The sequence below is a fragment of the Panthera uncia genome, chromosome B1, assembly GCF_023721935.1.
Source record: "Panthera uncia isolate 11264 chromosome B1, Puncia_PCG_1.0, whole genome shotgun sequence".
NCBI classification, from domain to species: domain Eukaryota; kingdom Metazoa; phylum Chordata; class Mammalia; order Carnivora; family Felidae; genus Panthera; species Panthera uncia.
In genome coordinates this window covers 158085765-158100476 of record NC_064811.1, presented here as the reverse complement: position 1 = coordinate 158100476, position 14712 = coordinate 158085765, and the positions used below count along the sequence as shown (strand labels likewise).

Genomic DNA, 14712 nt, shown 5'->3' with positions numbered 1-14712 from the left:
AAAAAAAAAAAAAACAGATGAAAATCCCTGCTCTCATGAAAATTATATGCACTGGGGAAACAGAAAATGAAACAAATAGATAAAATTACTATGAAGAAAAATAAAACAGATAAAGTAAGAGAGTACTAAGGTTAAGAGTTCAATTTAAAATAGGGGGTAGTCAGGGACTAACAGAGTAATTTTAAACAAAGGCCTTAAGGAAAGGGAATCTTGAAATCTTGAGAAAGAGAACAATATGGATTAGAGAAAATAGAAAGTACAAAGATCTTGAAAGGAAAACATGTCTGGTATGTTAAAGAACAAGGAGACCAATATAACTGGAACAGAATAAACAAGGTAGACAGTAACAGGAGATGAAGTCAGGCAAAGAGGACCAGATTGTGTAAAAGCTGTAGGATATTGAAATGACTTCAGTTTTCACTTTGTGAACAATAGGAGATCATACCATGGAAGGTTCTGAGCACAAAAACAACATAATGTGTCTAGGCTTTAAATATGATCTGTCTGGTTGCCATGTTGAGAACTAACTGAGGGGATGGGCAAGGTATAGAAACAAGGAGATTATTCAGGAAGTTACAGTAATAAATAATCCAAACATTTACTTGGAAAAGAGTGGTATCAGTGGATGGAGACAGAGGAAGAGGGTGGATTCTGGGTAGAATCAATTAAATTTATTGATGGATAGGATGAGGGTTAAAAAAAGTTTTAAAATGTATGATTTTGTGTCCAATAATATTTGTGTTTGCTTCTATTAGTCTTTAATTTATATTCATTTATTCAATAAAATATAAATAAACTAAATAACCAAATGGTGCCTATATTCTAGGTAGAGTAAAAGCCTCAGTCCATCAAGTTTGTCTTTAATTTACTAAGACTTCGGGAAGACCTAATAGTGAGGGAAATGAGGCAATAAATGGATTCTTAACTATATCACCTATGAATAGTGTTCTGTATTAGGAAAACATACATTCAATGTAAAAAAGATTTTAGGGACACCTGGGTGGTTCAGTCAGTTAAGCGTCTGACTCGATTTAGGTTCAGGTCATGATCTCAATGTTTGTGAGTTTGAGCTCAGCATCAGGCTCTGTGGTAATGGCACAGAATTCTCTGTCTCCCTCTCTCTCTCTGCCCCTTCCCTGCTCACTCTCTCTCTCTCTCTCTCTAATATAAATAAATAAATAAATAAATAAATAAATAAATAAATAAATTTTTTAAAACATTAAAAAAGATTTTATAAATCTGTAAAATATAGAACTTAAATCTTACCTGAGCATCTGAAGGATGTGAATTCACAAATCCTTGATTATACACATAAACCATAAAATTATGTGCTAAAAAAATCCTGAATTCAAAAAATGAGAGAATATTAAAAGTTATTCTTTCTGAAGCATATAAAGCAGTGCTCAGCAAAGTAAAGTAATACCCCCAGGCCAAATCTGACCTACTCTGTCTTTGTAAATAAAGTCTTATAGGAACACAGCCACACCCATTAATTTATGTATGGTCCATGGCTGCTTTCAAGCTACAACAGCAGAGTTGATACATTTTCATAGAAGTAGTATGATCCTCAAAGCCTGGTATATTTATTATCAGGGCCTTTATAGTAAGTCTGCAAACACGATAAAGGTAGTATTTTCTTTTGACATGTATGTAATTTATAGTCAAAGCAATATGCACTCAAAATAATTTTTCTATTTTAATGAACTCCCTTAAAGAAAATAAGAAGGGACTACAAGATGAGAGAAAAGGCACGGTAAAATTTACAAAGATATGAACTAGATATAGGATTATGAGAATTTTCCATTCTTTCTTTCTTTCTAAATTTTACTACCACGCATATATATTACCCACATAATGAAGTAGAAGCCGTATTAATCTAAACATAGATACTAAAACCAGAAGTTCAACATTCTCTGGTATCATTGCCTATACTTATCCTATTTTAGGTATGCTTCCTCACCTCATGGTCACTCTTCAATTCAATGTAACATAAGCAGACCACCCACACTAGCTAGTTGGGAATCCTCTACTAAAAGTGATCTCATATAGGTTACTAATGACCCTCTAGTTGTCAAATCTAAAAGGCAGTTTAAAGTCAAGTAAAAGTAGTCTGACATACACATACTGTTGACCACACTTCCCTTCTTTAAACTATCTACTCTTCAATTCTAATCATACCATTTCCACCTGGCTTCCCAAATATCTTTCTATATACTTTTATGAGTCCCTTTATCTAGATCCTTGCTTCTTCCATGGTATTCAATTCTGGGTTGTTTTTCCTTCTCACCTTTAATATTCACCCCATCTTTACACATTTATCTTGTTCATTTCTGGTGCTTCATTTATATCCACATAAAATAGATGGCTTTGAAATTCATACTCACATTCTAAATTAAATCTAACTGCCAAATGGACACTTCTGGAATATCCCGCAAGCACTTTATATGTAACTTTTCCAAAACTGAGCCCTTATTGCCCGTGACTCAAATCTGTTCCCCTTCTCCTTCACTGCCAAACCAAATCTCTACTATCACTATATCCAATGTTAGCTAATATTTTTCCTGCCACCTCAGTATATCTCAGAAAAAAAAAAGCCCTACCTCTACAGACATAGCTCTGCTTTTCATTATTTCTCATATAAGTTATTTGCAAGAACTTTCTAATTGTCATTATGCTGTCATAATCATTATGCAAATAACTTCCCAAACAATACACACATGCTCTATCCATCTCCTAAACTCCAGTTCCTATAATGCTTACCACTGTTTATAGTCCTGATAAGATGTTCAAATGCAATGTGAGTTCTTTCACTTTCCCTCTTATATACCTGAGAAGATCTTTGAGTTGTCATTTATCATATTCTTCCCTTCTGTCTAAAGGAGTAGGTTAACTGTTCTTTGACTCAATGCTATTCTTCAGCATTTTACATAAGGAATCATTTGTTTATACACCTCTCTCTAAGAAACTTCCCTTCAGGCGAAAAAAAACTATGTTTCTTGTTTCTTAAAAAGCATTCATCTGAGCCTCTTTCTTCTTTTTCTGCCAAACATTTTTGAAAAAGTTATTTACACTTACTACTTTACATTTCTCACAATTCATCTCTCCCTCATACTATGTAGTCTAGTTCTATAACCAAAATTTAACTGAAACTATCCTATTGAAGGTCACAAATTAATTCCAAGTCAATTTTTCTCAACTTGTTTTCCATGAAAGAATTAAACCCCACAGAAAGTTATTTCAATTATTTTCTCAACTCCCTAAAGGATGGTACACAAGTAGTACTATTTTCCATAAACTATACACCAGCTTGCACAAGCATATAATCTAATTTCCATATTAAATTCCTTATTCCATATCCCTATTGGTAGGCCTGCCTCCCTCATCAAACTCTAACTGATACAATCAGTTACAGACTTACTTCTTATTGCAATAGCCTGCCCTGATTATATAGGTCCTTCTGGGTCTGCCAACAACATAAGATCATATAAATTAATCTTCAGGAGGTGAGTCCCTATTTTTTTCTGTTCCTCCCCACTATTCACAAAAGACTACTTAAGGCATTAAGAACAAAAATTTAATTAATTCACAGGAGAGCATCTGCTCATCTGAGACAACTAAAAGGTTTAATAACAACTACATTAATTATTTTTAACACTATTTTTATTATAAGTAAATAAATTCATATCAATAAAATGAAATACAAAACTAAAGAATAAAAAATTACCTTTGCTTAAGATGTATAGTGTATAGCTTCTGGTCTATTGTAATAATATATGATATCCATTCCTAGAGAACCCAGAAAACTAAGCTGATCAATGTGACAGAAGCAAAACAAAAATTTTACATCAACGCATTCCTCCAAACAATCCCTAAAATGTCTTAATTAAAATGTCTGTGATAGATATGATTTAAAATCTGCAACAATATATCAAAAATTATAACATATACTTATTATATAATCCATTCTTACTATTTCCACAAAACTAAGTCCAACCTAAGGATTTATATAGGATTAGAAATCTATATTTAACTGAAGTTTAAGGTCTTCTGAAATTAGAGACTATGTGTTATGCTGTAATATCTATTTAGGGGACATCATTGGGATAATAAGGTATCCTGTAACAGTGAAGCTTATTCCATTAGGCACAAAAGATATTTATTTTAACTGTTTTCTTAAAATGTATTGTCTGTTTTCTATTTTTTCCAAATAAAAAATTCTTGAAATTTGGTATTGTTTTTGACTCTATCACTACCATTCCCAAGTTAAAACATAAATAACAAACAGTAAGTTGTAATATCAGTAAGTTGCTGCACCTGAGTGATGAGATTTAATCCAGCCAAAGAGAACATGTAAAAAGCAAGAGTTTGAGCATCACTGAAAAAAAAACAAAAAAAAGCAAAAAAACAAAAAAAAACCTTAAAGCATTTAAAAACCAAAAAGACACAAATATCAGAATATAGAAAAAGATAAGCCTCCCAGGGTCTGTGACTGCCAGCCCTGCCCACCCACAAAAAATTCACAAAGGGCAGCACAGAGAGAGCATGATAGCTTGGGATCACTGTAACCCCAAAGTCAGACTGGGGGTAGACATCTGGTCTGACTGCAGGTCCTGCCCATCAATGAAAGCTTCTCAGGGGACAACACAGGGAGAGTGCTCTGCAGTAGGCTGACTGTAGTTCTGGCAAACATATGCTCTGACTCTATTCAAGTCCAATGCAGTCCCAGACTGGCTCCTTAACAACACAGGGAGCAAACACTGCACACGAATGGCAAAGAGAGCCATTATAGACAACTGGACTAAAGGTAAACACATCTCAACCACAACATTAGGGCACATGCAACACATATAGATAACATTCCTGAAACACCAGGATCTGGTAAATAGGGGACATTATACTTCAGGGCACTACAGGATCTCTTCTTCATAAAGCCACTATTTTCAAGAGCAGGAGACACAGCTGACATTCCTAACACATAGAAACAGACACAGAGAGTTAGACAAAATTAGAAGATAGCAGAACATGTCCCAAATGAAAAAAATAAAATGAAACAAAACAAAACCACAGAAAAAGAGCTAAATGAAATGGAAATGAGCAATATGCATGATAGAGAATTCAGAGTAATGGTCATAAAGACACTCACTGGATTTAAGAAGATCTGGGACAGAAAATATTAAAAGAACCAATCTGGGATAAAGACCTCAATAACAGAAACTAAAATACACTAAAGGGAATAAATCTTAGACTAGAAGAAGGAGAAGAACAAACCAGTGAGCTGGATGACAAAGTAATGGAAAGCAACTAAACTTAAGAGCAAAAAGTAAAAGAACAATAAAAATGAGAATAGGTTAAGAAATCTCAGCAATACCAATAAATGTAGTAACATGAACATTATAAGAATCCAGAAGGAGGAGAGAGAGAAGAGGGAAGAAAATTTATTCAAAAGAATAATAAATGAAAACTTCACTAATCTGGGGAAGGAAACAGAAATCCAGATCCAGGAGGCACAGAGTGCCCCCAACAAAATCAACCCAAAGGGGTCCATGCCAAATAATAATTAAAACAGCACAAAGAAATAATAGAGAATTTTAAAAGCAGTAAGAGAAAAGAAAAGTTATATACAAAACAAACCCCATAAGGCTACCAGCTGATTTATCAGAAGAGACTTTCCAGATCAAAAGGGATTGGCATGATATATTCAAAGTTGAAAGGAAAAAAATTGGCAGCCAAAAATATTCTATCCAGAAAGGATATTCAGAATAGAAGGAGAGATAAAGAGTTTCCCAAATGAACAGATGTTAAAGGAATTAATCACCACTAAAACAGCTTTAAAAGAAATGTTAAAGGAGATACTTTCACTGGAAAAGAAAGACCATAAGTAAGGGTAAGGAAAAGAAAAAAACTCACAGGTACATATAAACATAATAAAAGTAGAAGATCAATCACTTATAAAACCAATAGGTAGATTAAAGCAGTAAATCAGTCAAAAGATTCACAAAATAAAAATATGTAAAGTATGACATCATATACCTAAAATGTGAGGGAAAGGAATGAAAAATCAATGCATTCATAACATGTTCAAACTTAAGTGACCATCAACTTAATACAGAACAGATATAAACACAGGATGTTATATATGAACCTAATGGACAGGACAAATCAAAAACCTGTAATATATATGCAAAAAATAAAGAGAAAGAGATCCAAGCATTTCACTAAAAACAGCCATCAAAAAGAGAAGAGAGTGCAAGAGAAGAACAGAACAGAGAAGAACTACAAAAAAAACTATAAAACAAGTAACAAATTACAATAATTACATACCTATCAATAATTATTTTGAAGGGGAAGAGTTAAGATGGTGGAGTAGTAGGGGCACTCTATGCTTGCCTCCTCCTTGTAACATAGCCAAATACATAACAAATAATTCCTAACATCCAAGAAATCGATAGGAAGACTGAGAGAACAAACTGCATATCTCAGAGGGAGAAAAACAGCCACATCATGGAAGGTGGAAGCTGTGGAGAACTGATTAGGGGGAGAAAAGAATTGTGCTGTGGAGGAGAGGGAGCCTTGATCATGAACAAAGGAGAAAGAGAGACAAGACAGAAAAGGAGAGTAAGCAGCAGGCAGGGGACTGTAAAAGAAAAACTCTTCTCCAAAGACATTGACTAGGAAAAGGACAAGAGCTGATTATTTCAAGTTTTTACAAGAAGTGGAGCTCAAAGTCTAAAGTTTTAGAAGTCCACACCATCTCTGGGATCATACCTGGTGGCTTGGGGGTGCTCCTGTGGGGAAAGAGGACAGAGGCCCAGGAGTGGACAGCATGGTCTGAGGATCCCCTGGGTTGCATAGGAGAAAGAGTTCCACTTCTTGGAGTGCATTTGAGAGACATGGCACTGCCTCTCAAGGGACAAAAGAGAAGGCCACTGAGCAGCCCCATTAACTAGCATACATAGCTGCAGAGGCACCAATTGAAGGCAGCTAACTGGAAGCCAGTTAGCTTTGGCTGTGCTTTACCATAAACTCCTAACCCCGTGTGGTTATGGGACTGCTTTTCCAGGACAAACCAGCACCAGCCACAGTGTGACAAGATCTTCCCCCCAGAGGATCAGAGTGGGTCTAGACTGCTGCATAGGATTCCTAAAATTTAGAGTTTTGAAACCCAGCTGAGCACTTGAGATAAAACACAGGAACACTGATCTTTCAGGCAGACAGATGGCTCAGAAACAGAAGGGTGAAGGCAGGGTTCTGATAGAAGCCCGGGACACAATATTCAGAATAGAAGGAGAGAGAAAGAGGGGAGATTGTTCGCTCTTCTATGAGGGCTTCCTGAACAGCAGCTGTTAAAAACGGAGTGCAAACTCTTCTCTCCAAGGATGAGAGAACAATATAACATTTCCACCCCACACCACCCCCACATTAGCATGGGCAGACTTCAGTGAGCAACACAGTATCCCAAGTGGAGGCTCAAGCCATTTACACAAAGTCCCACCCCACTGTGCCCTGCAGGTGCATCTTTACTAGGGCAAGTGATGCTGAGGACCAGTGCAGTAGGCCACTCCACCAGAAGACCAGCACAAACTCCCCAGCCACACCAATTCCACTGATCATAGAGTGCAGCAAAGCTTCAGCTCTAGGGGAAATAGAATCTAGCCTTTTCTAACAAGCAGTTAAAATATACCTACTTACAATGTGCCACACACTGGACAAGATCCAAACAATCCACACTGCAAGCAAGGAGAAACTCTCCAGAGGACTGATCTGAGAGAAAGGGTAGCCAAATCACAACAGCAGAGTGCACAAAGCATACACCAAAACAACTTCTTGAAGGGCCAGGCCCTGGACAGTATATGACCTCTACTTAATACAGTCATTATTATCAGGAGCAGCAATATAACAGGGTTTCCTAACATACAGTTGACAGAGGTCTAGGCAAAATGCCAAGGAGGCAGAATTTATCCCAAAAGAAAGAACTGGAGGAGGTCATGGCCAGGGATCTAATCAAAACAGATGGAAGTAATATGCTTGAACCAGAATTTAAAACAACAATCATAAGGAGAATAGCTGGGCTTGAGAAAAGCATATAAGAAACCAGAGAGACCTTTACCACAGAGATAAAAGCCCTAAAAACTAATCAAGCCAAAATAAAAAATTATATAACTGAGATGCAAAACTGACTAGATGTATTGGCAACAAGGATGGAAGAAGCAGAGGAATGAATAAGTGACACAGAAGATAAAATTATGGAAAATAATAAAGCTGAAAGGAAGAGGGAAAGAAAAATATTGGATCACGAATGTAGACTTAGGGAACTCAACAACTTCCTGAGCATAATAACATTCATATAATAGGAGTCTCAGAAGAAGAGAGGGGAAAGGGGGCAGAAGGTTTATTTGAGCAAATTATAACTGAAAACTTCCTTAATTTGGAAAAGGAAACAGACATTGAAATAAAAGAGGCACAGAGAATGCCCATCAAAATCAACAAAAGCCATAGACAACACCAATACATACTGCAGTAAAATTTAGACTATACACAGGAAAGGAAATAATCCTGAAAGCAGCAAGAGAAAAAAATCCTTAACTTACAAGGGAAGACAAATCAAAATCGGGTTCACAGCATATCTCTCCACAGAAACTTTGCAGGCTAGAAGTGAGTGGCATAATATATTCAATGTGCTGAATGGAAAAAATAAATATGTAGCCAAGAATGCTTTATCCAAAAAGGCTGTCATTCAGAACAGAAAGAAAGATAAAGAGTTCCCCAGACAAATAAAACCTAAGAGTTCATGACCACTAAACTAGCCCTATAAGAAATATTATAGGGGACTCTTTGAGTGGGAAAGAAATCAAAAGCAACAAAGACTAGAAAGAAACAGAGAACATCAGAAACAACTGTAAAGAAACAACTTAACAGGTAACACAATGGCAATAAATTCATATTTTTCAATAGTCACTCTGAATGTAAGTGGACTAAATGTCTGAATCAAAATATACAGGGTATCAGAATGGATAAACAGGAAAGACCCATCTATATGCTGTCTATAAGAGCATAAATCATTTTAGACCTAAAGAGACTTGCAGATTGAAACTGACAGGATGGAGAACCATCTATCATGCTAATGGATGTCAAAAGAAAGCCAGAGTAAAAATATTTATATCTGACAAAGTAGATTTTAAACCAGGCTGCAACAAGGGATGAAGAAGGGCACTATATCATAATTAAGGGGTCTATCCAACAAGAATATGCAACAACTGTAAACATTTATGCCTCCCAACTTGCATGTATGCAAATATAATAATCAATTAATAACAAACATAAAGAAATTCACTGAAAATAATACAATAAGAGTAGGGGACTTTAACATGCCACTTACAACAATAGATCATCTAACCAAAACTCAACAAAGAAACAATGACTTTGAATGACACACTGGACCAGATGGACTTAATAGTTATATTCAGAACGTATCATTCTAGAGCAGTAGACACATTTTTAAAGTGCACATGGAATATTCTCCAGAGTATATCACATACTAGGTCACATATCAGGACTCAACAAGTATAAAAATATTGAGATCATACCATGCATATTTTCAGACGCCAACACTATAAGATCAGCCACAAGAAAAAATTTGGAAAGACCACAAGTATATGGAGTTTAAAGAACATTGTACTAAAGAATGAATGGGCTAACCATGAAATTAAAGAAGAAATTTAAAAATATATGGAACCCAATGAAAATGAAAACATGACAGACCAGAACCACTGGGATGCAAAAGACGGTCCTACAAGGTAAGTATATTGCAATACAGGCATACCTCAAGAAGCAAGAAATGTCTCAAATACCCAACCTAACCTTACATCTAAAGCAGCTAGAAAAGGAACAGCAAATAAAGACAAAGCCAGTAGAAGATGGGAAATAATAAAGACTAGAGAAATAAACACCATAGAAACAAACAAACAGTAGAACAGATCAACAAAACAAGAACTGGTTCTTTGAAGAATAAAACTGATAAACTTCTAGCCAGATTTATCAAAAAGAAAAGAGAAAGTAGCCAAATAAATAAAATAATGAATGAAAGAGGAGAGATCACAACAAACACTACAAAAATACAAACAATAATAAAAGAATGTTATGAAAAATTATATGCCAAAAATTGAGCAATCTGGAAGAAATAGACAAATTCCTAGAAACATACAAACTACCAAAATTGAAACCCGAAGAAACAGGAAATTTGAACAGACCCATAACCAGCAAAGAAAATGAATCAGAAATCAAAAATCTCCCAACAAACAAAAGTCCAGGGCCAGATGGCTTCCCAAAGGAATTCTACCAGACATTTAAAGAAGAGTTAATACCTATTCTTCTCAAACTGTTTCAAAAATACAAATGGAAGGAAATCTTCCAAACTCATTCTAGGAGGCTAGCATTACCTCGATTCCAAAACCAGACAAAGAACCTACTAAAAATAAGAATATCAGGCCAATATCCCTGCTGAACATGGATGGAAAAATTCTCACCAAGATACTAGCAAATCGAATTCAACAGTACATTAAAAGAATTATTCACCATGATCAAGTAGGATTTACTCCTGGGCTGCAACGGTGATTCAATTGCAAATTAATCAACATACACCACATAAATAAAAGAAAGGATAAAACCATATGGTCCTCTCAATAGACATATAAAAAGCCTTTGACAAAACACAGCATCCATTCTTGATTAAAAAAAAAAAACCCTCAACAAAGTAGGGATACACAGAACATACCTCAACATCATGAAGGCCATATATGAAAGACCCACAGCTAATATCATCCTCAATGGAGAAAAACAGAACTTTAATTAAATGGTCAGGAATTAGATAGGGATGTCCATTCGCACCATTACTATTTAACATAGTACTGGAAGCCTTAGCCTCAGCAATCAGACAACAAAAAGAAATAAAAGGCATCCAAATTGGCAAGGAAAAAAGTCAAACTTTCACTATTTGCAGAGAATGTGATACTCTATGTAGAAAATCCAAAAAAAAAACCACCAAAAAATTGCTAGACCTAATACATGAATTCAGCAAAGTCTCAGGATATAAAATCAATGTACAGAAATTGGTTGCATTTCTATACACCAATAATGAAGCAGCAGAAAGAGAAATCAAGGAATCGATCCCATTTACAACTGCACCAAAAAACAATTAGGTACCTAGGAATAAACCTAACCAAAGATGTGAAAGATCCATACTCTGAAAACTATAGAACACTTATGAAGCACACTGAAGAAGACACAAAGAAATGGAAAAATGTTCAATGTTCATGGATTGGGAGAGCAAATATTGTTAAAATGTCTATACTACCCAATGCATTCCACATTTTTAATGTAACCCCTATCAAAATACCACCAGCATTTTTCACAGATCTAGAACAAACAATCCTAAAATTTGTATGGAACCACAAAAGACCCTGAATAGCCAAAGCAATCCTGCAAAAGAAAAGCAAAGCTGGAGTCATCAAGACAGTATGATACTGGCACAAAAACAGACACATAGATAACAGGAACAGAATAGAAAACCCAGAAATTGACCCACAACTATATGGTCAACTAATCTTCAACAAAGCAGAAAAGCACATGCAATGCAGAAAAGACAGCCTCTTCAACAAATGGTGTTGTGAAAACTGGACAATTATATGCAAAAGAATGGGACTGGACCACTATCTTACACTAGACACAAAAATAAACTCAAAATGGATTCAAGGCCTAAGTGAGACTTGAAGCCATAAAACTTCTGGAAGAAGTTTATAAATATAGGCACTTCTGGAAGTGCCTATATTTATAGGCACTAATCTCTTTGAAATCAGCTGTAGAAACATTTTTTTTTTAGATATGTCTCCTCTGGCAAGGGAAACAAAAGCAAAATTAAACTACTGGAACTATATTCAAAAAGAATGAAAATTTGCCATTCACAACTACGTGGATGGAACTAGAGGGTATTATGCTAAGCGAAATTAGTCAGAGAAAGACATATCATATGACTTCACTCATACGAGGACTTTACGATACAAAACAGAGGAATATAAAGGAAGGGAAGCAAAAATAATATAAAAACAGGGAGGGGGACAAAAACATAAGAGACTCTTAAATATGGAGAACAAACAGAGGGTTGCTGGAGGGGTTGTGGGAGGGGGGATGGGTTAAATGGGTAGGGGGCATTAAGGAATCTACTCCTGAAATCATTGTTGCACTATATGCTAACTAACTTGGATGTAAATTTTAAAAATTAATTAAATTTTTTTAAATGGGCAGTAAACATGAACAGACATTTCTCCAAAGAAGACATGCAGATGAACAACAGTCACATGAAAAGATGCTCAACATCATTCATCATCAGGAAAGTGCAAATCGAAGACACAATGGGATGTCACCTCACATCAGTCAGAACAGCTAAAATAAAAAAACACAAGAAACAACAAGTGTTGGCAAGAAGGTAGAAAAAAGGAACCTTGTACACTGCTGGTGGGAATACAAACTGTACAACCACTATGGAAAACAGTTTGGAGGCTCTTCCAAAAAATTAAGACTGAAACAACCAGGGGCACCTGGGTGGCTCAGTCAGTTACACATCCAACTTCAGCTCAGATCATGATCTCATGGTTTGTGGGTTTGAGCCCTGTGTCAGGCTCTGTGCTGACAGCTCACAGCCTGGACCCTGCTTCAGATTCTGTGTCTCCCTCTCTCTCTGCCCCTCCCACTCACACTCTGTCCCCCCCCCCCTCTCAAAAATAAATAAACATTTTAAAAAACTGACATCAGGGGTGCCTGGGTGGCCCAGTTGGTTGAGCATCCGACTTTGGCTCAGGCCGTGATCTCGCGGTCTGTGAGTTCAAGCCCCGTGTCAGGCTCTATGCTGACAGCGCAGAGTCTGGAGCCTGTTTCAGATTCTGTGTCTCCCTCTCTCTCTCTGACCCTCCCCCATTCATGCTCTGTCTCTCTCTGTCTCAAAAATAAATAAACATTAAAAAAAAAAATTTTAAAACTGACATCAAAATACATCATCAGATTAAAAAAAAAAGGACTAGAATGACCATATTAAACAGTAATTTCACTACTGGGTAATTACCAAAAGACTATAAAAACACAAATATGACAAGATATATGCACCCCTATGCATATTATTATTATTATTATTGCAGCATTATTTAATATAGAATGAACCCAAGGGCCCATCAATAGATGAATGGATAAAGAAGATGTAATACGTATACACAACAGAACATTACTCAGCCATAAACAAGGAATGAAATCTTGCCATTTGCAACAACATGAATAGATCTAGAAAGTATAAAGCTAAGTGAAGTAAGTCAGTTAGAGAAAGTCAAAGAAAGAATAGAATAGAATAGAATAGAATAGAATAGAATAGAATACCCCTAATTCAAAAAGATGTATGTACCCTATTTACTGTAGCACTTTACAATAGCCAAGATATGGAAGCAACTTAAGTGTCCTTTGATAAATGAACAGGTAAAGAAAATGTGGTATACACACACACACACACACACACACACACACACACACACACAATGGAATATTACACAACAATAAATAAGGATGAAATCTTGCTTTTTGTAAAAACATGATGGACCTTGAGGGCATTATGCTAAGTGAAATAAATCAGACTGAGAAAGACAAAGATCATATGATTTCACTCATATGAGGAATCTAAAAAACAAAACAAATGAATAAACAAATAAAAAGGAGAATCAGACCTGCAAAAACAAAGAACTACCTCTGATGGTTGCCAGAGGGAAGGGGGTTGAAGGGATGGACAAAATGCCTGAAGGGGAACGGAAGATACAGGCTTTTGTTTATATGGAATGAGTAAGTCATGAAAATAAAAAGGTACAGCACAGAGAATACAGTCAATGATATTATAATAGTGTTGTATGGTGACAGATGATAGTTACACTTGTGATCATAGCATAATGTATAGAGATGTTGAATCGCTATGTTGTATACCTGAAACTAATGTAACATGTGTCAACTATACTTAAAATCAAAAAATTTTTAAAAGAGATTCTCTTAACCATTTTGGTGAAAATTATTCTCTTCATCTGAATCATGTAAATATTACTCAGATAAGACCCTAATTCTTCTACATTATTTTCTTTATTAGAACTTTTAAAATTTTTACCATAAGGAAATGACAAATGTTAGACAAAACAGAAGATTCCCATCTATATATTTGCTTTCACTATCAAACTTAAAATTCCATATAAGTAGTAATAGTGTATACTTAGATTCATTCTATAATGGGGTTGATACATTTAATTGCTATAAATAAGAACTTAAAAAATCATATAATATTGTGAAAAATATCTCTTACATTTTCTAGTTCCAAATTATCACTTGTATTTTCTTGGATTTTCTCTGGAACTATAATTTGTAAAAATGGATTTTGAGAACCTGAAGAAAGAAAAAAGATAGTTAATAATTGTGTCTTATACCTGACTATTTGTTCAGGTTCTTTTGTAGAATTCACTAAAATGCACATATGAGTCATCCTTATGTACTCCTATAAAAATCTTGAAAATGCTTAATTTAAAAACAGAGTAGTTATAAAAGATCAAAAAAAAAAAAAAAGGACTAGGGGGTGGAGACAGGGCATAGTTAAACTTAGGCAAAATTTGCTGTTACTGGAGAAAACAAACAAACAGACCAAAA

General features: G+C 35.4%; 1 protein-coding gene across 5 annotated transcripts in view; it reads right to left on the bottom strand.

The window, feature by feature from the left end:
* Window positions 1-14712, bottom strand: part of LOC125923826 (disintegrin and metalloproteinase domain-containing protein 32-like) — a 181006-nt gene that overhangs the window by 153570 nt on the left and 12724 nt on the right. For all 5 annotated transcript variants that reach the window (XR_007458172.1, XM_049632438.1, XM_049632437.1 and 2 more), the window contains exons 2-4: window positions 14375-14454; window positions 3725-3786; window positions 1267-1342 (exon numbers count right to left, since the gene is read on the bottom strand). Coding sequence is in view for 4 of the 5 variants with exons in the window: in XM_049632438.1 (XP_049488395.1) it covers window positions 1267-1342; window positions 3725-3786; window positions 14375-14454 (218 nt within the window). In the remaining variant the exon portion in view is untranslated. The remainder of the gene's footprint in view (window positions 1-1266; window positions 1343-3724; window positions 3787-14374; window positions 14455-14712) is intronic.